Here is a 25,368-nt window from a genome sequence, read left to right on the forward strand (position 1 = left end):
GCTCTTGGTATTAGATGAGTTAGAAAGCAGCAAAAAAAAAAAAAAGCGGGGGGGGGGGGGGGGTGTTGCAAAATAACTCCTCCAAACTGGCAAAAGTTTCCAGTTCTGTTTTATTGATCCATAGATGAGAACTCCGTGCAGAAATAGTTTGCATGTTATACTGGATACGAGCATTTTCTATTCAAGAGTTAAAGCAGACTATTGTGTTTCAGGCAGGTGTAATTAGTTCTAAGAAGCCGATCTAATGGATTATTTGATTGTTTTCAATGCAGACCAGAGGGCAAATCACTCTCCACAAGAAACAACAAATACCATCCGACTCACAACCCACTTCCTCTCCCATTCCTGGCATTGGTGCCTCCTATTATCAAAGACTGGGATCAGACAGACCAGACATTGGACCAAAAACCACAGGGCCCATCTTGGGTGCCCATATACAGTGCCCTTCCAGACGTGGTGAAAGGTTTGTCAAGAGCTTGAGAAACCCAGGGCCTGAAAAGATCTGGAATGGCATAAGCAATCCATGATTAGTACATGTGGAAGCAACACCCTGGCCACTCTCAAGGCAGTTTTCACGTTGCTCCTGTTGTTCAGGGTCAGAAGACACTAGCATCACACCTGAGAGTCTGCGCTCCTCTCCTGCCTAGCGGGGACTTCCACTCACATGCAAATGCTGCAATTTCTTATTTTTTAAGGAGATGTGTGTATTTTCACAGGAAAGGGTGAAACACATTTTAAGCAGGAATATATGCATCATCCTGGGCATAATGTAGCTTTTTAATTAATTTAATTTTAATTTCTATTTTAGAAGGATCCTTTTGTGTCCCACTTATTCTCCAAGGGACTTAAATCACTTTCTCTTTGTGGGCGACAATGAAGTACATCCCAGAAAAATGGCAGATTTCCTGCATGGTGTCGCCGTCCCTGGAGAGGACATCAAACTCCTGAATGGCAAAGCCAGTTGCACTAAGGGCCCCCCTCAAAAATTCCTCTGTCAGAACAGAAGAACTTTTTGGGACCGACCATGTAGAAACTGGTGCCCAAATCTCCACTCAGCACCAAATGCCCCCGTGGTTTTAGCAGAGAGCTGATGTTCTTCAGAGCAGCACGGTAGGAGCTCTGGTCTTTGCAGACTGTTTCCAAGCAAAATGATGACACCGGGCAGTCAGCCGGAGGGAGGACATCTGGATCCAGGGGCTTAGACTCTACCTAAGACTACCTTCAACCCTGATGCAACATAGACCTAGCATCTTAACCTGCCACTAGTAAAGCAGAGGAACCACAGCTTCCTTTAGATGTTGCCACTATACGATCAAGAGGTCCTGGGTAGAGACCACATCCCCCACTATAGAGAAAGGCAAAACCCCCACTGTCCAGAACAAGCCCTTTCTCTGAGCACAACCCTACCCCCAGCACCTTGCATGAGCAAACTGAGGGAGAGGGTAAGAAATGGAGGAGTGTTACTTCTTGGGAATATCCAAGCTTCCTATGCCTCAAATCCCTGACCTGTAAAAAATTGTCTATCCCTGCTGAAATTGTGGTGTCCTGGCAATGTGGTCGGGAAGGACATGGGTGATGCACATTTCCAGGGAACTCATAAACCTAAGGAAAAGGATGACATAGTACAGTTAGAGAACAATTCAGCGTTTATTGGAAACAATGGCAAGCCACACATAATACATTTGGTTTAGGTCTAGTAGAGTCAGTCTCTCATGTTCATCACTGGGAATATTTAATAAAGCTGTATTTTGATTCCATTTTTCATACAGCTAATTTTGAGAAGTAACGTGACATTTGACAAACACTTGAGCAGCATCCATTGAGTTATCTGGAGATGCCAAAAATGTGGAGAGCAAGAACAAGGACAACCACCACGACAGAGAACAGCTTTCCTCTCACGATGTGGTTTCCTGGAGGTTTGCTTCAGAAAATGCCAAGGCCAAAAGGACAGGGTGTGCAGAAAGCGTTCAAGAATCACCTAAATTTAAGGCATGTTAATTAGCATATTTCTACTGGACTATCTACTGCAAAGGAATTTGATTTTGATTTGTTGCTGCAGCAACTAAGTTTTGGGTGCCACTGTTGAAATGGGCACAGTATCCAGAGTCTCTCTTGCCTGAAGAAGGGTGTATGTGCCTGAAAACTTGCAAAGGACAATATTTCCAACTATTTAGTTGGTCTACAGAGCACCAAGGAAAAAGAACTGTCTGCTGCTACAGAAGAAGGCGAAACCCCCTATAGTTCCCACTCAGGCTACGTGACAACTTGACTTTTCTGCTCATAAATCCCAAATTCCATCAGTTCCAATCAATCCCATTCCAAGGAATGAGGACAGATCAAGGCCAAGATACCAATTAGGGTCTGCTAGTTATTGCCTCGAATTGTCCCTCTATGAGAGTAAACGTCTTCAGTCCAAATTAAGGGCATGTAGGAAAATCTTTCCCTGTCATCACGGGGAATGCACAACAATTAAAGGAGAAGAGAGCCATGACCAGCAAGAGAATGAAGCCTTAATAAGATTCTCTTTTCCCACTGGGGACAATTTTCCCCCAATTCTCCAAGGGACTTAATCACTTTAATTTTTGCGAGCGACAATGAAGTACATCCCAGAGAAATCACAGATGTCGTGCTGGGCCATGTCAGCCCAGGAGACAACCTCAACCGTCTCAACGGTGAAGCCCGTTGCACTAAGAGCCTCCCACAGAAATTCCTCTGTCAGGGGCAAGCAGGAGAACTTTTTGGGACCGACCATGTAGAAACTGGTGCCCAAATCTCCGCTCAGCACCAAGTGCCCCCCTGGCTTTAGCAGAGAGCTGATGTTCCTCAGAGCGGCGCGGTAGGAGCTCTGGTCTTTGCAGGCAGTTTCCAAGCACAGCGATGAGACCAGGCAGTCGGCCGGAGGCAGGACAACGGGATCCAAGGGGTTGCTTTTGTGGACATCACATTTTAGGACGCGTTTGATGGCTCCTCGTAACTTCCCCTCTTTCTCAGCCCATTCGTTCCTAAAGAGAGAAGAGGAAAGAGAGAGAGGAAAGCAAGAGGTTATCTGTTTTGGTGTGTTTTAAATGCCTTCCCCAGGATACAGATCTGAGAAATGGGCACGTGGGTTTTGTGTCTCTGATTTCCATTCCCTTGGAGAAGGATTTAATAAAGGGGGGAGTTTTGAAATCCATTTTGCCCCACCCTCCCTGAAATTTGGGTGGATTCTCACGGGCAGGCTTAAACCCACGGGATTTCGATGGCAGTTCGGTACCTGTCTCCCTCCAGCTCACACACGTGCTGCACCACCAGAGTCCAGTCAAATGCTCCGGGCTCGTTCTTCAGCCACTTCAGCAGCTCCTGGCAATTTTGGTCTATATACTCTGAAGCAATAATCTCCTTAAATGACTCGCAGGCAGAAAGCAGCTGGTAAATGGTGGGTCCACTGCCAATATCAATCAGGGTGTGGCCGTCACAGCACCTGGTTGGGGTTAAAGAATGGTTCAAGATGATCATCACCTCTTCCCCATGCTGCATGCCCTCCAGCAGAGGCAGGGGACAAGCAGCCCCCCTAAAGCTGCAGCCTTTCCTGATTCTTGCTCTGCTTTACGGGTGCTCCTTCCTTTCCAGGAGCTGCAGAAATGAACTGATAAAGAGCCAAAACAATGCTTGAGTTTTTGCAGTTTCTCCTCCCTGCTCCCCCTGCACTCAGCCTCTTTCCGTTCATGAACCATACCCAAAAACATGATTTCTATTGCACCTAGGTGAGCATTTTTATTCAGCATTAATTATTTCATAAAACCAAGTGCCTCCAATCCCATTGCTGCACCCTGACTCTTGCAACCCCCTTTGCAAATGCTATGAGAAAGGCCAATCTCTATGTTAAACCTGCCTGCCTCTGGGCTTACAAAACCTGATATTAATAAAGCAGCGGTGTGTGTGTGGGCAGAGCTGCACTTGCAATCCCATAGGCATATCCCGCTTACTTCCCCATATCCGATTCCTTCAAAACCCTTTAGTTCAAGGGATGGCTTCATGACAGTCTAAGGAGAAGGGGAAATCTGCTATATAACAATCTGCTCCAGGACAGCGAGGGCGCTGAATAGCCTCTCCTCTCTGCTCACGGATCTCCAGGCACTTTAGGCAGGGCAGGAGTTCACAACATCACCCCTTGCTTAAGGGATGAGGACGAGCAGGGGGCACAGAGAGCTGACACAACTGCTCTAGAGTCCAACTACTCTAGAGAGGAGGGTGGTGGTGTGGACACGGGGCATCATTTTCCTAAGAAAAGTCCAGTGCCCGACTCTTTGCAGGCAGTGCATGAGAGGGGAGGGTGGGAGAAGCTCTCCAATGCTCTGCACCCTGTTCAGAGGCTAAGCATGAACACTTGGCATTTTTGCTGTGCTTTGTAGCTGGAAAGCCCTTGGGAAAGCACTTGCACAAAAGCTTGTGGGCAGCAAGACAAACTTGGTGAACTGCCAAAGAACTGTTTGTCGCACGACTGAGACACTTGTCTCTAGCAACTGCAGACCACAAGCACGTCGCACGAGCAGTGCAACCTCCCACCCTGTCTCCTCTCTGAGTGCCTGGCTGGTCGTGCCCCTGTCTGGCCAAGGGTAGACAAGAGTGCCCAGGGCTTTGGGAAGGACCTACCAGAAGTGAAGGTTTTGCAGTAGTGTTTCAGGACAAATGTGAGGAACTTATCCCCCAAGGTGCCTCCTCCAAACTTGAAATATTCCAGGTATGCCATGGGCTCGAACTCTGCCTTGTAGACCTCCCCTCCCGTGAAGGCAGCCATGGGTTTGCTCTGCCCTGGCTCTTCCCTGGCTTTGCTCTATTCTTGCCTGAGTCTCTTCTTGGGGCTTGTATCATCCCATCTACACTCAGCCTTTTAACCCCTTTGTGCCCCTGACACTGAAAAGCTGCTTGTAGCTTGTCTATACCTCAGAGGGTCACTTTAGGGTTGCAGCCGGCTGTTAACAATCCCCACTTGCTCTTTGAGCCGAAGGGGGAGGACACCCCGGGGTTGCAGCAGTCACAGAGTGATGTGAATAGTTAACGACTCAAGGCCATCCCGTTAGCTGCCACCTTGGCAGCATCGCAGTATATGTATATGTATATGCACAGCAAGGGACTTCTGACCCTTGGCCAAATTCCCCATCGTGGACGTGAGAGCAGCGAGGAGAGCAAGTTCATATAAAGATCAACATCAGCAGCACAAAAGCTCTCTTAATGCCTCACTGCAGCATTCGTGTGCTTCATCTGATGTGTGAGAGGAGCCGGAGAGACTCCCCACGGCTGTTGATCCCAAGAAGCCCAATGATCATGGCAAAGGAGCCTGGAGATCTGAGTCTGATAGGGTAGGATACAGTGCCCAGGAATAGCCCGCATAGGCGAAGTGCCTGTGCTTAGGAGTAGCCATGAGAGGTGAAGTACCTGGGAGAAGCAGGCAAGCCTGGAAATCACACCTCAGAGTAGCTGAGGGAGGCCTGGTCACAGGGACTGAGGCCATGGACCAAAGGGGCTGATGAAGGAGATGGTTGATACCACCTACAAGGCATGGGCGTGGTGTGAGGGGCAGTTGAGCCACATCAATTAGCCCTTAAGGCAATGACCATGGACACCTGTGGTCACAAAAGTAAGGCCAGGCTTGGGAAGCCCTGGGACAGCCTCTGTTTTTTCTAAAAGGTAGTACCATCAAGGTGTGGCAGGAAAGTGAAGGGGGAATGCCCAAAGAAAGCCAGACTGGGCAATGGCTGAGTGTCACCACCGGCCCTGGGACCAGCACTTGCTACACCTCTGCGTTTGATCCAGGCCCCGGTTACTGCCAGCCTCCAGCACATGCAGAGCAAGAGGCTGTGCACACATTTAGGCGTGCTGGTCCCCATCCTGCCCTTGCCAGAGGTGTGACCCTTGCGGGGCTCAGGCCATGCTCCCTGCAGCTGGCTGTTCATACAGCTGTGGAGAGGAGTGACATCCTCACCCAGCATCTGCCCCAGATCCCCAGGTTCATGTCCAAAGATACCTAAGGGGAAGGTAGTTCCCCAGGACATGGGTGAGGGGCTTGTAAATCTTAACCGGACCATGTTCTACCGTTTACCCTCTGGTGAACCAAGGAAATCAACTTCTGGATATAATCCTGCCCTGATCCCCCATGGGCTGCCCAAGATGAGACCTGATCCATCTCGCCACCATCTCTATGTCAAATTTTTCCCTGCACATTTGTTAGTTGGCTCCGTCTGGCAAGACCACAGGACGGAGCTGTGCCATCCTGCCCGGAGCTGTGCCTTTTCCCATCTCTCTTGTGCTTGTCCTCTTCCTCTGCAAGGAGGAGCGCATGGATCCGGAGCACAAACACACGTCGTCTCAGCATTTCCAATGAGCAGGTCTTAGTGGTTTCACCTGTTCCTTTCCCCTTCCCTCAGCCCATTTCCATTCCTGACCAGTACCCCAGGATATGCTTTTAAGTGAGCCTATATTTTGTGTTCAGGTTTAGTTTTTCCATAACGCAAGCTACTCTAAACCCATCACTGCACCCCTGAGCCATGCAATCCCCCTTACAAATTACTGTAATTAATGACAAGCCCTTGGATTACATTACTTGTCTCTGGGTTTGTGGTAATTGATAGTAACAAAACAATACAACGCGATTTGCTAGGGCTCCCATTTGCCGTCTCACAGCTAGGTAAACAGCATTAGAAATAACAGCTCATTTCCTTCACAATAACAGACGAAGGAGGGCATTTGATATTTTAATGCGGTGCTTATGGAGAAGCTTTGCAATCAAATGTTATCAGTCTTATCTCTGCTGCCATCTTCTCCAGCACTAACATGTTCTGGATTGAATTTGGATCATACCCTGCCATGTTAATGACTCTCCAGAGAAATCTGGAACTTACACGTTCGGTGCATTTCTTTCCCCTTGGCTTCCCTCTCCACACCCAGCCTTGCACCCTGTATTTGTTTAAAGCTTACAGGGATGCGAGACCTGAGCTCAGCCGCAGCAGAGACTGGTGAATGCCCTTGCTTATGTGCAGAAGTGCAGGAGGCTGGCCGCCTTCTTTTAAACCTTCTTTTAAATCCCATTTGCTTTCAGATCAGGAGGGAAGGGCTGTGGGGCCCAAACAAAGATCTTGGGACAGGTAACACATCCTGCAAAGTCCTCTGAGGGGTCGATAGCTGCATGCCCTGATATCTGGGGGAAATACAGACACACCGAGAGCATCCTGAGACATGGCCCTGTGCCTGTCACCAGCATGGTATTGGGGACCTGAGCCTCCCAGACTGGGGCAAGGCACCGAGATGCGTTTGTTGTCATTAGGGGTGTAGGTTGCAGCCACGTTAGTCTAAGGACACAGGCAGACAAGGTTTTGGGGTTAAGTCTGATATCTTTTAGAATATCAGAAAACTCTTCTTCTCAAGCTTTCAGGTACAAATAATACCCTTTGTCGGGCTGAGGAAGTGTCTGCAGATGGTCCGTGCTCTTCCTGGATGAAGTAGTAAAGCAGCCAGAGGCTGGCAGTTTGGATCACTTGCAAGCACTTTAAGCACCGAGGGCCTTTGTCCTCAAAAGCCTTTGGTAGAGAAGACCATTTTGGACAGAGAAGACCATTTTGGACAGAGCCTTTTGGACAGAGAAGACCATTTGGCTGTGGGGCTGGTGTTACTCCAATCTCCAGGCAAGACTGCAGGCTGCTTTATTTTAGGTGCCGATGGATGGGCCCACTTCAGTGATCAAGTGCTCCCATCTCGGCTCATTTCAGGCTTGTGGCACTCTCTGTAGGTAGATGGCTGAATACTCCCAGTTGGACCGGGATAGCACAGCATATCCCCTTGCAGGCGGAGGGGAAAATCTGCCACATCCTATTGAGTTCTCATCATGCTTTCTCTTTTCTGGCCACGAAGAGGCAGCAAAGGCTCATGTGAAACTCCACTGCTCCTTGTTCTGTTATCTGCCCCCACTGAGAACAGCCCAGCTCCATCCTCATTGCAACCCCCTGCAGGGAGCTGAAGCTGAGCGGCAAGGACAATTCTGCTGCTGCTTGAAGGCACCTTGCAAAGAGAAGAACAGGTTTGTGCATGCACCAGTTGGGAAGGGAATTGTTCTTGGGGAAAAAAATTCACCAGAAGCCTTTATTTTATTGCTTTTACTCTCAGTTGCATGAAGGGATCTTGCTGCCGCTTTGGCTGTGCATACTTATGTCCAGGAGAATACCCACAGGCCCTCCTCACCCAGTACAGAGGTAACGAGGGTCCTTCATCCGTTCTTCTCCCAGCTGCCAATGCAATTGGTGCATCCAAGGCAGGCTGTGGGCAAGTTGGGGGTCAGGGGAATGGTGGGAAAATGTGGTACCATGGCTAATTTCTGCTTCCAAACCCCTGAGATGGCTCTGCCTGCATTGGGGGCCAGACAGACCAGTCTGCATGTCCCAGAGTCTGATCAGCACAAATCCCCTGCAATTCTCTAGAGGCTCCTACACTGCACTGATCTCCGTGGTATCTGCGTGTCCCCAGTTGTGTGATAACTACCACCTTCCTTGTGTTTTTCTCTAGTCCTGACCCTGGGACAGCAGGGTGGGCACAGGGGGAAGGTTTTAAATCATTTTAAATGATCTCTGTTGGTATTTATGCCACTGATGTGCACAGCGGTGCCAGCTCAGGCATGTTTCCATAGGCTACATTGGAGAAACCAAAGTCACGAAAACTTGCCAGGCATTTAGAGGGAAAGCTGGCAAGGTTGGATGGTCCTGTGCTTTCATGGGGGCCAGCCCCTGAGATAGCTCTGGAGTTTAAAGCCAGCTTTGCCCTCCCTTCCCCTTCTTCCCTGCCTTGTTCCTGCACCTAAAACACAAGCAGTAACCGAGAAGCGGACCCAGAGGTCCAGAGGTGGATACACCTCTGTGGCTATCCAAAAGGCTTCCTTTGCCTCAAAACCTCTGGTGGCCTGAACTTGTGGTATCTTTGCTGGCTCACAAACTTTCTCCGTGGTCAAGGCCTGATTCCAGCGCAAGGCAGGTGTGAAACTGCAACGTCTATTTTATAAAAGTGAACTTTTTGCCCTCTTTGCTCGAGCAGTGCTGGGCTTCTGGTGTTACCTGCAGAGTCCCACCTCTTGCACTGGATTCCTCTCCCCTGGGAACAAAAGATCCCGCTTGCTCCCGCAATACAGGATTGTGAAACAAAGGATTTGCATCCTAGTTCACTCTGTCCTTGTCTTTCTCCCTCTCCTTCCTGCTCTCTCTCATACCCTCCATCGGTGGTTTAAAAGGGTTCTTTTTTTTTCTTTGAATTTCTCTCTGCTGTAACAAGAAACTAGCAATTAACTATTATAAGGCTATTTTACAGTCCTATGGAAACCCCTTTTATCCATTTTGTTTTAAATGGTTATATCTTTTATTCCTAGTTTTCAGGAATATAAAACTTTACAACATTTGCTGCAAACCTTCATACTTTGCTTTGCAGTTTATGGCTCCCTCTGCAGATATATCTTACACATAAATAAGGCTTTCATCTCTACAGTACTTGACCATGCACTGCAGTGGCTGGGAGCAGTTTCATTAATGCAAATCTCTCTGCAAATCGCAGCGTGATTCATATCCAGTCTCCATCTAGGTTGGTCCCGTGGTGCAGAGCCTGGAGAAGTGATCCTAGCTGAGCATCTAGTCTATTCGGACTGTCAGTTCTTCAGGGCAGGGACCATCTCTGGTGCATGTGGGCAGAGCGGTCAGCCCAAAATGAGAGCCCATCTCTTCAGTGGCCTGGAGATACAAATAAGCCCTAATGAACCCTCTCTGTAATGAATGTAGCCAGGAGCTCTGCTGATTTCCCCTGCTGCTGCTGATCTGGCCCGCAGGTGTCTGTCTGGAGAGGGAAACCCTCGGCCAGTGCGGAGGCCTGAGTGTGCCGTTCCCCTCCGATAAAGGCATTTTAGGATTAATAAGGGGGTCCCGTGATGCACTCAAGCTCAACAAAAGTTTTGCATGCCCGCTCCCCCGGCCCCATCACACAAACAGCAGTCGGCACTGGTTGCTGCTGGCACTGGGGTAGCCGGCATCGTGAAGCCCATCCCCATGCTCCCACCCAGAACACCCCATGCCAATGCACCTCTCTGCTTCCACCGAGGCAATAAAAGTCACCAAGAGGCTTTGGTGTCCATGCAGATTTGCAGTGAGCTGTACTTTGTCAAAGGCAAGAGCAGCTCATGCCTTTGGAGCTGAGCTCCAGGGTTTGACCCCACTGCCAGGGGCAGGGTGTGCCGCGAGGGATGGTTTTAGCAGGACAGATGGTTTGGTTCCTGGGTGGGGCAGCATCTCCACAGCTGAGAAGGGACATTCCTACAAGAGGCAGATCCCTGTGTAACATTGTGGGTTTTGGATACACGATGGTGGTGGAGGATCGGATGTGAGCGAAGGCAGGTCTGCTGCATGTTGAGGACTTAGCCAGTAATGGGGGGGGGGTCTCTCTTCGAGTATGGAGAAGCAAGTGCCAATTCAGTTTGCAGGCAAGGTTTCATAGTTTCATAGTTGGTCGGGTCAGAAGGGACCTGAGCATATCATCAAGTCCGACCCCCTGCCATGGCAAGAAAGAGTACTGGGGTCAAACGACCCTGGCGAGGTGTTCGTCCAACCTCCTCTTAAAGACCCCCAGGGTAGGAGCCAGCACCACTTCTCTTGGAAGCTGGTTCCAGATCCTAGCCGCCCTGACCGTGAAGTAGCATCTCCTGATGCGTAGCCTGAATCTACCCTCTGCCAGCGTGTGACCGTTACTCCTTGTCACCCAGCGGAGTCCACCCTGCTCCTGCAAGGTATGTCCCACCTCTACTGCACTACGCGCTGGCTGTAGGTCGGAGTAGCAGGATGACTGTCGCGTGAGACTGAACCTCTTTTTTCTTTTACAGCAGCAACACGAGCCCAGGCATGCTGTCACCCACGTTTCTTAAGCAGTGTGCCTATATATATATCTCTGTCTCTGTATATATATAAAGCTCTGTATATCTCTATGTAGGCATATACATAAAGCTATCTCTCTGTCTATCACTATATATTTCTATCTCCATTTCTACAGAGGTGTATTTCTATCTCTATCTCTATTTCTCATTGTGTTTGCTGTGCAAGCCCCAGACCCTGTGAGAGGCCATGGCTTTCTCTCTGCAGCCCATTTTGTAGCAGTCCTGGCTCTGCGCAGCCAGGGCACCTGAGTCCAAGTCAGAGCCCCTGGCCGTGCCCCGCCTCAGGGCTGGCTGGAAGGGGAGGCAGAGGCCTGAGCCCTCGGAGGGGCGCCCTTACCTCTTGGGTGTCAGAACCCAGCCCAAGCTGAGCCGGGGAGCCGGGGCTGGCTCGGGCTCAGCTCCCAGCTCCGTGACACGTGGCTTGTCCTGGGAAGGAGCCTCGCAAGCGCCCATCAGGCGTGACTGCTCATGATCAGCACCTGTCCCACCGCTCCCCCAGGGACCCGCGGCTCCCAGCTCCCTGCAGCTTTGGTGCAAGTCCCCGGCCACTGCCACTGCCCCTGCCGCCCCACATATCATCTAATATGGGCGGAAGGTAACCGAGCAGAGCATAACTCGCCACTCGCACGCAACATCTGTCGTGAGCGTGGTGAGCACTCCTGGCCGCACGGTGCAGCTGGCCCTGGTCCCCCAAGTGCCGCAGCTGGGGTGCTGGTGGCCAGGACCCGCAGCCCCAGCAGAGGCCTGTGCAGCTTCCTCGCACCGTACCTCCAGCCACAGCTCCGCAGATGGACATGCCCGTGTGCAGCCACAGGCCCTGCTGTGCTCCAGGTAAGTCGGGCACGGAGAGACTGGGCACAGCCGGGGAGGCAGTGCAGGGGGTAAACGAGGCGATGGCTGGGGCTTGCAGGAGCTGCCTGAGGCAGGCTTGTGCAAGAGGCAGAGGGCAGGCAGTGCCTGTGCCCACCCCGGAGCCTGGCTCGCCTCCCAGGCTGCCTGACCTGGACGTAGCACTTCACCATGTCTCCCCAAAGTCAGGGTAGATGTACACCCGATAGACTGGAGACCTGGGATCATGGCTCTGCTCCAGGTCAGGTCAGTCTAAGTTTCAGCAGCCAAGCTGTCTGCCATGCTGCTGGGCTCCTGGGTGAGATGCTCCTGCCTGCTCTCACCTAGCTGGACCCATTCCCCTGACGGGAAGTGAAACATGGAGGTTCAGACCTGGTACTAAAACCAACAGTCAGGCTGGGGCTGTAACCATTGTGCTTTTTTGAGGCTCTCAGCCGGGGCCACTTAGTGCCTACAAGGAGGAGCGTGCTCAACAGAAGACACATATTAGCCAGCGTTTCCAGGAGCCTGGGGGGGGCAGCGTGTTTTCAGAGCTAAGTCCCACGCTGCTCCATCAGCGAGACTGGAGGTCAAGTCCTGATACAGGAACGGTGGGTGTTTGGGTGCAAGCAGTGCGACTGAACGGGGCCCCGTGTTAGTCGAGATGAACAAAGACACCAAAGCCCCCAGTCTTTAATGCTCTTGTTCCACCTCAGAGGCACCGAGTCAAGGGGCGCAGCGCAGAGCTCTATGTCCAGAGGTGCTTGCTAGCCTGGAGGGCAGAGTCCCTGCCTAAAGCCTCGGTGTTGTGGGTTTGAATCCTTCCCTGGCTAGTAGGGTGATTTCCTGGGTCACTTCTTTGCTCTTGTGGCCTCCTCCTTCTTTCATTGCTGGGGCCGGTGGCACCGGGTCAACAGGCGCAGCCGACAGCTTCTCCTTCAGTAGAGCTTGCTGGCCTGGTGGGCAGAGAGCTTATCTAGAGAGTTGGTGTCATAGATTCAAATCCCACCCAGGTTCTATGAGCAAGTGCCCTTTGTAAGCTGGTCTCTGGGGCCAGTGCTGTACTCCCAGGGCCCCTGACTCTTTCATTGCTGTGGCCAGAGGCACCAAGTCAAGAGGTACAGCCAAAAGCATTTTCATTAGGAGAGGTTGCTATCCTGGTGGGGAGAGTGCTAGCATAGAGGCTTGGTGTCATGGGTTCAAATCCCACCCTGGCTCAGACAAGCTGGTCTCTGGGGTCAGCTCTTTACTTCTGGGGCCCCTGACTCTTTCATTGCTGCAGCCAGAGGCACTGAGTCAAGAGGTGCAGCCGACAGATCTCCAGGAAGAAGAGCTTGCTGGTCTTGTGGGTGAGGCGCTGTCTTTAGACACTGGAAGCATGGGTTCTAGTCCTGTGTGTGTCTCAGCTGGATGAGTGAGCCAGAGACCCATGGCCTGCGTGCCCCCCTAGCTGTGCTGTTTGAGCGCAACGCAGTTGGGGTTGGCTACATGTTTCTTCTTAGGCTGCTGTGCAGGTACCTACAGGCACTGGGTACTGTTGTGGCAGGACCTTTTGGAGGGGTCTGGGGGCATCCAGTTTTGGCACTTCCGGTGTACATGTGCAGTGTACAGTCGTACATCCAGTGTACAGTCGTCCAGGTGAATGTAGAAGTCCACGTGGACATGACTAGTCTGGTTTTGAGCCTCCCAGTGACTAAAAGGCATACACATAATCAGTAACAGAGACTTCTTTGTTCACCTGGATGACTGTACACTGTACATGTACACCAGGAGTGCCAAAACTGGATGCCCCCAGACCCGGGGGACCTCTCAAAGGTCCTGTGACAACAGTACCCAGCAACCTAAGGCATGCTGAGAAGCAGCATGGAGCCAAGCCCAACTGCTGTGCACTCAAACAGCATAGCAAGGGGGGCACCCAGGCCATGGATCTTTGGCTCACTCAGGATCACTCACCAGGCCCAGACCCTATGCCACCAGTGTCTCAAGGCAGCATCTCACCCACAAGGCCAGCAAGCTCTCCTTCCTAATGACCTGTCGGCTGCGCCTCTTGACTCGGCGCCTCTGGCCGCAGCAATGAAAGAGTCAGGGGCCCCCGGAGTAAAGAGCTGGCCCCAGAGACCAGCTTATCCGAGCCAGGGTGGGCTTTGAGCCCATGACACCAAGCCTCTATGCTAGCACTCTCCCCACCAGGCTAGCAACCTCTCCTGATGAAAAAACTGTCATCTGCGCCTCTTGACTCGGCGCCTCTGGCCGCAGCAATGAAAGAGTCAGGGGCCCCCGGAGTAAAGAGCTGACCCCAGAAACCAGCTTATCCATGCCAAGTGGGATTTGAACCCACACCACCAAGCCTCTAAACCAGCACTCTCCCCACCAGGCTAGCAACCTCTCCTGAAAAGGAATGCTTTCGGCTGCGCCTCTTGACCCTGTGCCTCCGGCCCCAGCAATTAAAGGGACAGCAGGTTGACCACACTGCAGTACTCAGTGCCAGGGCTCGGGCAGAGGTGCAAGTGCAGCCAAATCAGGTGGAGAGAGAGAGAGAGAGCGCAATATAGAAATATAGTGATAGAGAGAAATAAAAAAACCCTGCACTATTTCTCCCTATATTGCTCTCTCTCTCTCTCTCTCTGTGACACAGGAGGGAGACAGCTGGAGAGACCAAGGGTGTGCCACAGGCCTTGGGCCCCGGCCCTCCCCGGGAGCTGGTTAAATACAGGGTTGTGTTCCTGTATTAATGCAGAGCCTAGGACCATCTTAGACTCCTCTCAGACTTCCCTTGCTTTACTTAACCAAGGGGTCATCATCACTGCACCCGCGTGAAGCAGGGACCTGTTACATGGAGCACCTGGTGCGTGGAAGGGGGGTGCAGATTGAGACTCAGGGCAGAGCCACAACAAAAACGGACCTTGGGCAGGTAAAGTGGGGCTTCGGTTGCAAGCCAGGAGCCTGCATCCAACACTGCTACCCGAAAACCGCGACTTGGCTGCTGCCCAAACCTGGAGGTGACCAGACATCAGGGCCTCCTGTATCTCGGACCTTAAGGCTTCCCCGATGGCAACAGCTGCGTCTCAGTGAAGGCCAAAAAGTTTCCCAATCTTACCCGATCAGCAGCCAGGCGCCCAACTCCCCTAAACCCGTCAGCATTCAGAAGATACGCCTATCTCCCCAGCCAGCCCCGCTGCCCCCATGGAGCAGCGCCGGCTCACGCCGCCCCGCACCTCTTCTCCGGCCCTGCAAACACCACGTCCCGCAGGCCGGGCCCGCCACCTCCGCCAAGCCCTCGGCTCCCGGCTCAGCCCTACCCCGAGCAGGGTTGGCTTTCCCTTGCGGGCTGCCAGGTGGAGCTGGCAGCACTGAGCAGGGGTTCTTCCTTCGGTACATTTTTTGTTTTTTGATGTGGATCAGCCAAAAGCAAGAGTAGCTTTGTATCCTATGTCAATCAGAAGCCTCCACTTGGTCAAATGCATTTTTGTTTCCACGGTTCGAAAATATTCATTCCCTCCCTCCAGCCAAATGTGCTGGGAAACGTGCTGACCGTCACTGACTCACCATTTCCCCAATAATTAAAATAAGTAATATGGCTGAAAATAAATTCAAAATAAATTTAAAAATTATATATTTTAAAAATATAATGGCAGTGAGAAAATGTGTCTGGCTCTCTCCCAACTCAGTAGCCCCTCAGGGATGAAAATCGGGAGACATGGCTGAAAGCCCGTGGACATTACATTGAACAGGCATGGGGAGGGGCGGAAACCACAGTTGGACTTCAGGGACTCGCGAAAACCTGGAGGCGACTGGGGATCGACACAGGCATTCTCCTTCTCGCAAGGGGACAAGTACATCTTCCCCCTGCCGTGACCCAGCCTGGTACAGAAAGAGCACCCACCGTGCTAGTAGAAGTAGCAAGACTCGTACCAGAGCCATTCAGAGACTACGGTCTGAAACGCTGGAACTAAACCACACCAAGAAGCTGGGAAGTTAGTCCTAAGTATTTTACTTTTACTGGGACCAGTTTCTCTTTTTAGACGAGGATCGGCTGAACTTCCACAGATCGTACCAAAGCATCACTACTTCACTGTACCTTATTTTCAGTTCCTCACAGAATCAGGACTGATTTCCTACAGTGCATTAGCAATTGTGAACTGATGACTAGGAACCATCTGTTACAGTCTTTTACCACTTGTAAATCACAACAGGAAACATTTGCATTAAACAAGTAAGACCACGGACTGGATCAGTAGATAGAATGAAAAAGTTTATTCCTTCAGCCAGCCTCAGTAGGAAGGATAATGGCTGAATCTTCTCAATGTAGACAAGCACCAGCCACAAGGTAAAAAGTTTTTTATACCGTTGAGTGTTCGACTGTGTACATCTTAAGCCCACTTGTTCCTACCGGTTAGACAATGACGTCAATTAACTTTACGATCGTTTGGACACGGGACAAGATCTTCGTCCCAATTGGAGTTGGAGATTAACACTTTCAAACACCCATGGAGCCTTCACTTCCAGACGCAAACAAACTGCACCACAAACAGCCTCAAATTGGCCCCGCAACCTCCAGCCGAAGCAGCTACAGCCAAGCCACGAACAGAACCGAGCACAAACCTGCGTTTCTACGCTACCACCGAGAACCGCTCAACAAGAAAAACCTACACGCTGCCTTCAGTCGCATCTATTTGGACCAACCGCTTAACTAGCAAAGCCAAACAACCCGCAAAACCCTCGACTGCCGCATATCAGTACGCACAACCGGCACAATGCCTCAACCTCGTCACGCACAATTGGGGCCAACCCAAGACCAAATGCACGGTGCAACTTGAAGCGTGGGGCTGCTTGCTCCTAATGGGTGTTTGAAAGTGGAGAGATGCACACCGTCTCCATCAGGACTCGTCTAAGCATGCATTAACAATTCCCCTCCCGCCCACCCCAACCCACGCTATTTGTTCCCCAGCTTCTTTTCCTGCTTCCGTTCGCTCTTGTCCAGCTGCCCTTCAGGGACCTGCAATAGTACACAAGACAGAAGTCAAGCTGACTGGCAATGAGTTGCACACCCCCCATAGCATATAAAATAACGTAGCTCACACCGCCTACTCAAACTTGGTGTCCTTTCAAAACAAGGGGGGGGTGACATATGTCTGGTTTCCTAAATGAGTACCCCGCTAGCACTCACCCGTGTATGACAACAGGAGGACCTAAGGCACGAATCCTGTGTATAAGGGGGTCCCACTGCTCCAAACCTTCCACGACATGTTCATCACAAGGTCGGCAACTTGGGGATGCAACTTGCAGAGAGGACAGACACTGTGTTCAAACTCCTTTACCTTCCCTCCGGGTGGGCTGACGTGGGTCTCTTCCCTCCTTGGTGGCTAACTCCTGCTCGTCTGCCATTTCCCTGCTTCTCCTTCTGGAGCCTTAGAAAACAGACAGGCACTGGATTTAAGTCAGCACGTCAGAGGACGAGACTGCAGGCCCCAACTTCTCTTCTCCTCTTACCTGTGAATGGACCTGCTGCCACTCCATCGTCAGTCCGTGCAAAGTGGGAAGAGCAGACGTCTGCAGGTTCGGCCTCTGACATCCAGCCAGGAGCAGAGTGCGATGGGCCAGAACTCCGGACAGAACTGCTCGGGCGGCACCATGAACGGTGACCGCAAGCACCGGCAACCCTGCTTACAGGGCGGTGCTCCCTGCACACAGCTGGCTGCTGGGGTATGAAGCCCGGAGACAACCTGCAAAGCCCCGAATGCCAGCTGACAGCTGCATCGGGAGGTCTCGATCAGGGGTCAAAGCTGCCCCGTGTGTCCAGAGCACAAGAGGGCCACAACTTCAGGCTCCCATCACAGAACCAACGGAGGCCAAAGGTCTAAACAATGTCTCTTCCCCCCACGGCCAGAAGGGGTGGGGGCGCAGCCCTGCTTACAGGGTGCCGCGGGAGGCCGTCTCAATAGCGCCAGGAGCAGCAGAGCAGAGGAGCAGAGACCTGGACCCAAGTTACAGGAAGGTCAGGAAGCCTTGGGGTCCCAACACACTCAGTATCTTCCAGAAGCCTGCAACTTTCCCTGCAATCCGTGGGTATCGTCTCTGGCTGGCCTCTCCAAGTGGAACGAGAAGTAGAGAATCAAAGGGACCTGCACCCTGCTTACAGGCTGCAGGCCGGGCGTGGGGGTGCCGAAAAACAGCCGGCCAAGTGCCAGGGCGCTCGTCTCGCCAAGGACTTGGGGATGGAATACATAGCCTGCTCTCAAAAATGACGGCAGTAACCCTTCATGCGAGCTACTGAGTGACCACAAGAACATGCTAGTCACCCAACAAAAGGGGGCCCCTACCCTGAGATACACTGAGGTCTTTTTTCCAAAGTGATTAGGGGTGGCCTAATGCACCCCCAGGCCAGAAGGCACAAGAATTAATAGCAGTGCTTAACCCCCTAGGGGAAGAGGTGGGAGGAGAAGGCAACGAGGACGCATCTCACCCCTTTTCCAGCACTGGGAAGAAAACAAAGTACGCTGCAGCGATTTTAAGAACATAAAGAAAATAAATGCTTTTGTTCCCAGGCACTCCTCTCTCTCGTCATCCACACTCTCACACGGGTAAAAAGACTGTTCCCAGGCTGGAAAGGAGCTCCATGCCGCAAACCGCTTCACCTCCAGCCTTCCACGGGAAAATCCTCCTCCGCTCCCAGGGGGCAAGAAGGCTGAGACCGGCACCCGCCTTACAGGGCCCGGCCTGCCTGACTAGTCACACTGCCCACAAGGGGCAAAAGGGAAAGGCCCACAGCCCTGCTTACAGGGAGAGCTGATAGCCAGGCAAAGGACAGAGCTGTCCCCAGAGGCACAGTGAGACCTGGACCCTGCTTACAGGGTGGTCCACAGCTCTGCAGACCCCAGCCCTCCACCAGGGGCGTGGGACTCGCACCCTCATTACAGGGTGGCCCAGCCATCCGGATGTGGAGTGCCAGGCATAGATGCAGGAAGGAGGACCGGTGCCTGGACACAGGGATCGGAGAGGAGGCCACTAGCTTCAACCCAGCCACAGGAGGGTCGTCCAGCTCTGGGGTCTAAGGAGTTTGCCATCACCCCACGAGACTCGGCTCCTGTCTGCAAGGCTGCCCTGCGGCACTGTGCTGCAGACTGCTCTGGCTCGCTCACGCCAGCGCAAGGAGGCTACGTCCACCCTGCTTACAGGGGCACCTCTCCGACTGGCTGGCTATGGCAGCGGACCTGGCCTCCCAGTTACGGGACGTCCAGCGCTACGCACGTCCAAACCCCCTGTCCTTCTCCTGTGATAGCAGGCACCACGCACCCTGCTTACGGGAGCCTGCGCCGTTGGCAGCCACGTCTAGCAGCTGGCCTGGACCCCGACTACAGGGCGGCTGCGCTGCGCTGCACAAGACCACCAACCAGATCCACAGCTTTACGAACGAGGTGGCGGCGACACACGCCTTGCTTACAGGGCTGCCCACCTGCCACCTGACTGCTGCACAAGTGCAACACCATCGAGGGCAGAGACACATTTCCAGGTTATAAGGAGTTTGCCCAAAAGCTCACGCGCCCAAAATTTGGCCAATACATGATGGAGACCTAAAGGCAGGGAGGCCGTTCCGTCCAGAGTCCCTTTCCTTTGCATCCTGCTTTGCTGGCTTTTGGCCTCTCGTGGTTTGCCAGCCGCATGTCCTTCTGGCAGCTGCAAGAAGGAAAAAGAAGAGAAATAACAACCCACCCCTGGAAAAATACAGAGAGACAGTCTGGGTGTGAGGCATGGAGCCAGGGACCGAGACAGAAATTTCTAACGCTCTGTTAGATCACCAGGGCTTACAGGGAAGGACCAGTCTTCTGTTCAGCAGAGGGGCGAGCATGCCCTCTCCTTGTTCAGCTTCCCAGGACTGGGGCAGTTGGACATGGCAAGCCATGGGCCACAAGCCTACAGGCCCAACTTGTACCATGGCACAATAGATGGCACCTGGGATCCTACCGACAGGATGGTGCCCCTCCCAAGCACCGGCTTCCGTGGCAGAAAGCCAGCCTCACAAGGGTTGCTCAGGTGGCGCGGTTCAAGAAAGCAAGCCGCCCCACACCTGGAGGACAACAGGCAGAAACTACCACTTTCCTGGCAAGGAACTCAAAACTCTCGAGTGCGGGTGTTTTCAACCTTTGCTTGGTCCTTCAAGTGGGGCATGTAATGAAACCCCGGATAACAGCAGCGAGTGGGGGAGCCAGGCTCTTCCCCAAGCGACAGGAGGCTCACAATGCCCGCTGCCCTAAAGAGCTCGCTGCCTTGTAAGAAGAAGGGGGACAGGACATCCCTCTGGCTTGCAGGACCCTCAGGACTCCACCTAAACCTGACCCATGCACGACAACATCAGGCGCTAAGGCATGAACTTGGCACCTCCTTATAAGCAACAGTCCAGCCTTCTGGGGTCTACAGCTTGACAACTGATCCCAAGATCTAGTTTGACAATGGAACCGCACCACCCCAAATGTCACCCTGGCAAAACTCCGTTACCTTTCTGGGCTGGCACGGTTTTCTGGCCTCCTCAGCCGACTCCTGCTTGTGTGTCATGATCCTGCTTCTCCTCCCAGCGCAGACAGGCCCTGCACTCACTCACCAGATGGGAAGACAAGTTTGTGGGCCGCAACTTCTCCCTGTCTTTCACCCATACCCGAATCTGCTGCCAGTCCGTCCTCTGTCTATGGAAAAGGGAGAGGGAGAGGGCACACGTGCTGGCTTGGCACTGACATCCGGGGCAGCCAGCAGCAGAGCACGATGGCCCAGGACTCTGGACAGAACTGCTCAGGCGGCACCATGAACGGTGACCGCAAGCACTGTTATTGCCTTGTTCCCCCTGCCTTTCCCCAGACCTCTGACACTGCTATCGCCTTGTCTCCACTGCCTTTTCTCCTGATCTCTGCCACCGCTATCACCTTATCAGGAGAAAAGGCAGTGGAGACAAGGTGATAGCAGTGGCAGAGGTCAGGGGAAAGGGCAGTAGACACAAGGCGATAGCAGTAGCACAGGTCAGGAGACAAGGCAGTGGCAATCAGGTGATAGCAGTGGCAGAGATCAGGAGAAAAGGCAGGGGAGACAAGGTGATAGCTGTGGCAGAGATCAGGGGAAAAGACAGTGGAGACAAGGTGATAGCGGTGGCAGAGATCAGGAGAAAAGGCAGTGGAGACAAGGCGATAACAGTGGCAGAGATCAGGGGAAAAGGCAGTAGACACAAGGCAATAGCGGTAGCAGAGGTCATGGGAAAAGGCAGTGGAAACAAGGCAATAACAGTGGCAGAGATCAGGGGAAAAGGCAGTGGAGACAAGGCGATAACAGTGGCAGAGGTCAGGGGAAAAGGCAGTAGACACAAGGCAATAGCGGTAGCAGAGGTCAGGAGAAAAGGCAATGGAGATCAGGCGATAGCAGTGGCAGAGATCAGGAGAAAAGGCAGTGGAGACAAGGTGATAGCAGTAGCAGAGGTCATGGGAAAAGGCAATGGAGATCAGGCTTTAGCTGTGGCAGAGGTCAGGAGAAAAGGCAGTGGCAATCAGGCGATAGCGGTGGCAGAGATCAGGAGAAAAGGCAGGGGAGACAAGGCGATAGCCGTGGCAGGCCACGGTTAGAAGAGAACAGAGCAAGGGTGAAAAGGACCCTTGGCTTGGGGGACCAAGGAGACAGGGGCAAAGAGGTGCCTAAACCTCCCTGCTCTGGGACATGCACCAGCTGCACCAGGGAAATGGGGCACCTGCCTCTGGAGCTGGATAAAGGGGGATGCTCAGCACACCAAGCTCCAAGGCCAGGCTGCCCAGGCACAACACCAACCAGGGCTCATCTGGGAGTTAAACCCAGGATCTCTCACATCCTAAGTAGGAATCATGCCCCTAGACCAACAAGTCACGTGCCTATCATTGCTCACCTTTACCCTGCAAGAGTCCATGTGACCCCTGAGCACCTGAGCAGCAGCTGCACCACAGGCAGGCCCTGCTGGCCTTGGCCTCATGCTGCAGAAGGGGGAGAAGACAGTGCAGGTGGAGCAGCAGCCACCCTCACTGCTGGGGTCTGGGGGTGCAGCAGCCCTCCCATGGTGGGCACAGGATCTGCAGACAGAGTCATAGAGGGCTGCACCAGCATGCTGCAGACTGCTGTGGGACAAGAAAGCAGGTGGCCAGGGAGCATCATGTGGGACTACCTTTTAAAGAGTAATCCTAGCACGCACGCAGCTGTGGCTGGAGCCTCCACCTCCTGCTAGCTATGGCAGGGAGGCAGAGCAGGGCCAGAGGAGGCGTGGACCAGGCTAATCCCATAAGGAGGAAATCTCTTCCAAATGGATGCATGTGTAGACAACATCCCAGGGCTGGCTCATTGCACAGGACATTACTGAGCAGTAAACCCAAATAGCATTAATTGCATGTGTAGGCAGACCCTGTGACTTATGAGGGACGACTTGTGACTGAGTACAATGATCTGACGAGGTTTGAATAATGATTGGTTTTAGAGTCCAGAGTTCCAAAATGTATCCCACGAACTGTGTTAAAGCAAGGAAATAGTGAGAGTTGAACTCCCAAGCCCAGGCCTCTACACCCTGAGCTACAGAGCCACACCAAGTGCAAGACATAGGCCCTGCTGGGATTTGAACCCAGGATCTCCTGTTTACTAGACAGGTGCTTTAGCCAACTAAGCCACAGGGCCTCCTGTCTCTGGGTCAAAATCATGGGAATTTCAGCAGTATCATTCAGGATTTATGTCAGGACATCAGCTTAGTTTATTTGTGTCCCTACAGGAGCCTGATGATCAGGGTTTTCCATTTCCCTCGGAAAAACATGGAGTAAACCGTGTTGCAGGGGTTTAGGTTGTAGCTGTGTTGGTCTAAGGATATAGGCAGACAAGGTTCCTTGGGTGAATTTGATATCTTTTATTAGACCAACCTGAATGGAGTAAACCGTGGATTTTACCTTTTACCGGAGGCAAATGTGGATTTCTCATTTTACCAGGGAAGCCCGTAAATTTTGCAGTTTTGCCATGAGCTCCCTGCAGACTGGCACAGTTCATGTTTGCCAGGAGCTGGCAGGGAGCTGGAGGAGGGCGGTACACGCACATGGCCCCAGGCAGCCCAGAAAGCAGGTCCTGATGGGGGGTGTAGGAAGGGGCGGTATTGAGCCCCCATAGGGAGGGAAGGGGAGATAGGGGTAGTTGGAGAAGAAGGGGGCTGGGGCTGCCCCACTGTTCCCTGCCATGCTGGGTCGTGCCCACTGGGCTGCGGCGGTCCCAGAGTAGGGGAGCAGGGTGAGAGCCTGAGCCCGCAGGCTGTGCCCACAATGTGGATAGATCTGGGGGGTGCAGGTCCCCCCTGCCTCCAGGGAATGCGTGCAGAGCCAGAGAGCTGCCACCCCCTCCGCCCAAGGACACAACCTGCCCTGCGCTCAGATCTGGCGGGCACGGGTTCCCCCTGCCCCCTGGGCGTGCATGCAGCAACGGAGAACCAGCCTCCCATGCCCAAGTCCACAGCAGGCAGGCAGCAGCGGGGAGCCGGGCTGCAGAAGCTGTGACCTCCTGCCTCCTTGCCCAACTCACAAGCTTCTCCTCTTCTCCTTCCCTCTTCTCCTCTTCACACACCACACCAGGTAACAAGGCCACACACCTTGCCAGAGGAAGGACTTCAATCAGGGAACTTCAAACTGGGCAGCCAATGCTCTACCAGCTCAGTGACACAGCTTCTAGGAAAGAAAGAGCATCCCTCTCGGCTCAAGACCGTCAAGCAGGCCAGCGAGCAAGTGAAAATGGTAGCAGCCAAGCATTTCTATCGGCTTCACCACGTGGTGGAGCTTGCACATGGCCCCTCCAACTGAGCTCCAGCCCCTGGCACAGGTACCACCTTCCACATCTCCACACCACAGGTTCTGCACCAACCGAACTGTGCCCTGAAGACGCCTTGCTCAAGGACATTCTTCCCTAACGACAGCTCCCTCACCCACACAAAAGTACTCACCTGTCCCGGTGCCAGGCACTGCCTTTTGAAAACCCCCACAGCTCAACTTGATGCCTCGATGGCCACCGTCATCCAACACTATGGGTTTGGGGGGAGCAAGGAGGTGTCTAAATCTCCCTGCTCTGGGCCATGCACCAGCTGCACCAGGGAAATGGCCTCACCTGCCTCTGGAGCTAGATAAAAGGGGCTGCTCAGCACACCAAGCTCCAAGGACACGTGGTGCAGGCACAGTGCTAAACAGGGCTCATCTGGGAGTTGAACCCAGGACCTCCCACACCCTAAGTGGGACTCATGCCCCTAGACCAACAAGCCAGGTACCATTAATGGTGATTTCGTGAAGGAACATCTTGAGAAGCTGGATGCCTTCAAGTCAGCCGGCCCTGACAATCTTCACCCCAGCGTACTCAAGGAGCTGGCGAGCATCATAGCCCAGCCTCTAGCACGGATCTTTGAAAACTCTTGGCGCTCTGGTGTAGTGCCCGAAGACTGGAAGAAGGCCAATGTGGTGCCTCTCTTCAAGAAAGGGAGGAAAGTGGATCCGGCTAACTATAGGCCCATCAGCCTGACTTCTATGCCCGGGAAGATCTTAGAAAAGTTTATTAAAGAGGCCATGCTTAATGGACTGGCCGACGTCAACATCTTAAGGGATAGCCAGCACGGGTTTGTTGCGGGTAGGTCTTGCTTGACCAATCTCATTTCCTTCTACGACCAGGTGACCTATCACCTGGACAAGGGAGAAGAGATTGATGTCATATATCTTGACTTCAAAAAAGCCTTCGATCTGGTTTCCCATGATCGCCTCTTGGAGAAACTGGCCAATTGTCGCCTTGGGTCCTCCACGATCCACTGGCTGCAAAATTGGCTCCGGGGTCGGACCCAGAGGGTAGTAATTGATGGAAGTCACTCATCGTGGTGTCCTGTGACCAGTGGAGTCCCCCAGGGCTCTGTCCTTGGACCAGTACTGTTCAACATCTTCATTAATGATGTGGACACTGGAGTCAGAAGCGGACTGGCCAAGTTCGCCGATGACACCAAACTTTGGGGCAAAGCACCCACACCAGAAGACAGGCGGGTGATCCAGGCTGACCTGGACAGGCTCAGCAAGCGGGTGGACAAGAATCTGATGGTGTTCAATGCCGATAAATGCAAGGTTCTCTACCTTGGGAAGAAAAACCTGCAGCATCCTTATAGGCCCGGCAGTGCTACGCTGGCTAGCACTATGGAAGAAAGAGACTTGGGGGTCATCATGGACCACAAGATGAACATGAGCCTGCAATGCGATGCTGCAGCTAGTAAAGCGAGCAAAACACTGGCTTGCATCCATAGATGCTTCTCAGGCAAATCCCGGGACGTCATTCTCCCCTTGTACTCGGCCTTGGTGAGGCCGCAGCTGGGGTACTGCGTCCAGTTTTGGGCTCCACAATTCAAAAAGGATGTGGAGAAGCTTGAGAGAGTCCAGAGAAGAGCCACGCGCATGATCAGAGGTCAGGGAAGCAGACCCTACGATGACAGGCTGAGAGCCCTGGGGCTCTTTAGCCTGGAAAAGCGCAGGCTCAGGGGTGATCTGATGGCCACCTACAAGTTTATCAGGGGTGACCACCAGTATCTGGGGGAATGTTTGTTCACCAGAGCGCCCCAAGGGATGACGAGG

At 52.8% G+C, this 25,368-nt stretch overlaps 1 protein-coding gene, 1 long non-coding RNA gene and 1 other non-coding gene across 4 annotated transcripts; all 3 read right to left on the reverse strand.

The window, feature by feature from the left end:
* Window positions 1–1,532: 1,532 nt before the first annotated feature.
* LOC132244837 (nicotinamide N-methyltransferase-like) lies at window positions 1,533–3,594 on the reverse strand. Its single transcript, XM_059717364.1, has 2 exons — window positions 3,254–3,594; window positions 1,533–3,002 (listed from the first exon to the last, which is right to left on the reverse strand). The coding sequence occupies exons 1-2, from the start codon at window positions 3,514–3,516 to the stop codon at window positions 2,576–2,578; spliced, it is 690 nt and encodes a 229-aa protein (XP_059573347.1). The 5' UTR covers window positions 3,517–3,594; the 3' UTR covers window positions 1,533–2,575.
* Window positions 3,595–16,690: 13,096 nt separating this feature from the next.
* On the reverse strand, window positions 16,691–18,618 carry LOC132244786 (uncharacterized). Of its 2 annotated transcripts, none has more exons than XR_009456551.1 (3): window positions 17,246–18,618; window positions 17,074–17,163; window positions 16,691–16,751 (listed from the first exon to the last, which is right to left on the reverse strand). It is a non-coding gene; the product is annotated as an uncharacterized LOC132244786 (long non-coding RNA). The 2 variants fall into 2 exon arrangements; XR_009456550.1 differs by having other exon boundaries at window positions 16,923–17,163.
* A 3,728-nt stretch (window positions 18,619–22,346) lies between these two features.
* On the reverse strand, window positions 22,347–22,420 carry TRNAT-AGU (transfer RNA threonine (anticodon AGU)). Its single transcript has one exon. It is a non-coding gene; the product is annotated as a tRNA-Thr (tRNA).
* Between the last annotated feature and the right edge of the window lie 2,948 nt (window positions 22,421–25,368).

Source organism: Alligator mississippiensis, chromosome 14 (genome assembly GCF_030867095.1).
Source record: "Alligator mississippiensis isolate rAllMis1 chromosome 14, rAllMis1, whole genome shotgun sequence".
NCBI lineage: Eukaryota > Metazoa > Chordata > Crocodylia > Alligatoridae > Alligator > Alligator mississippiensis.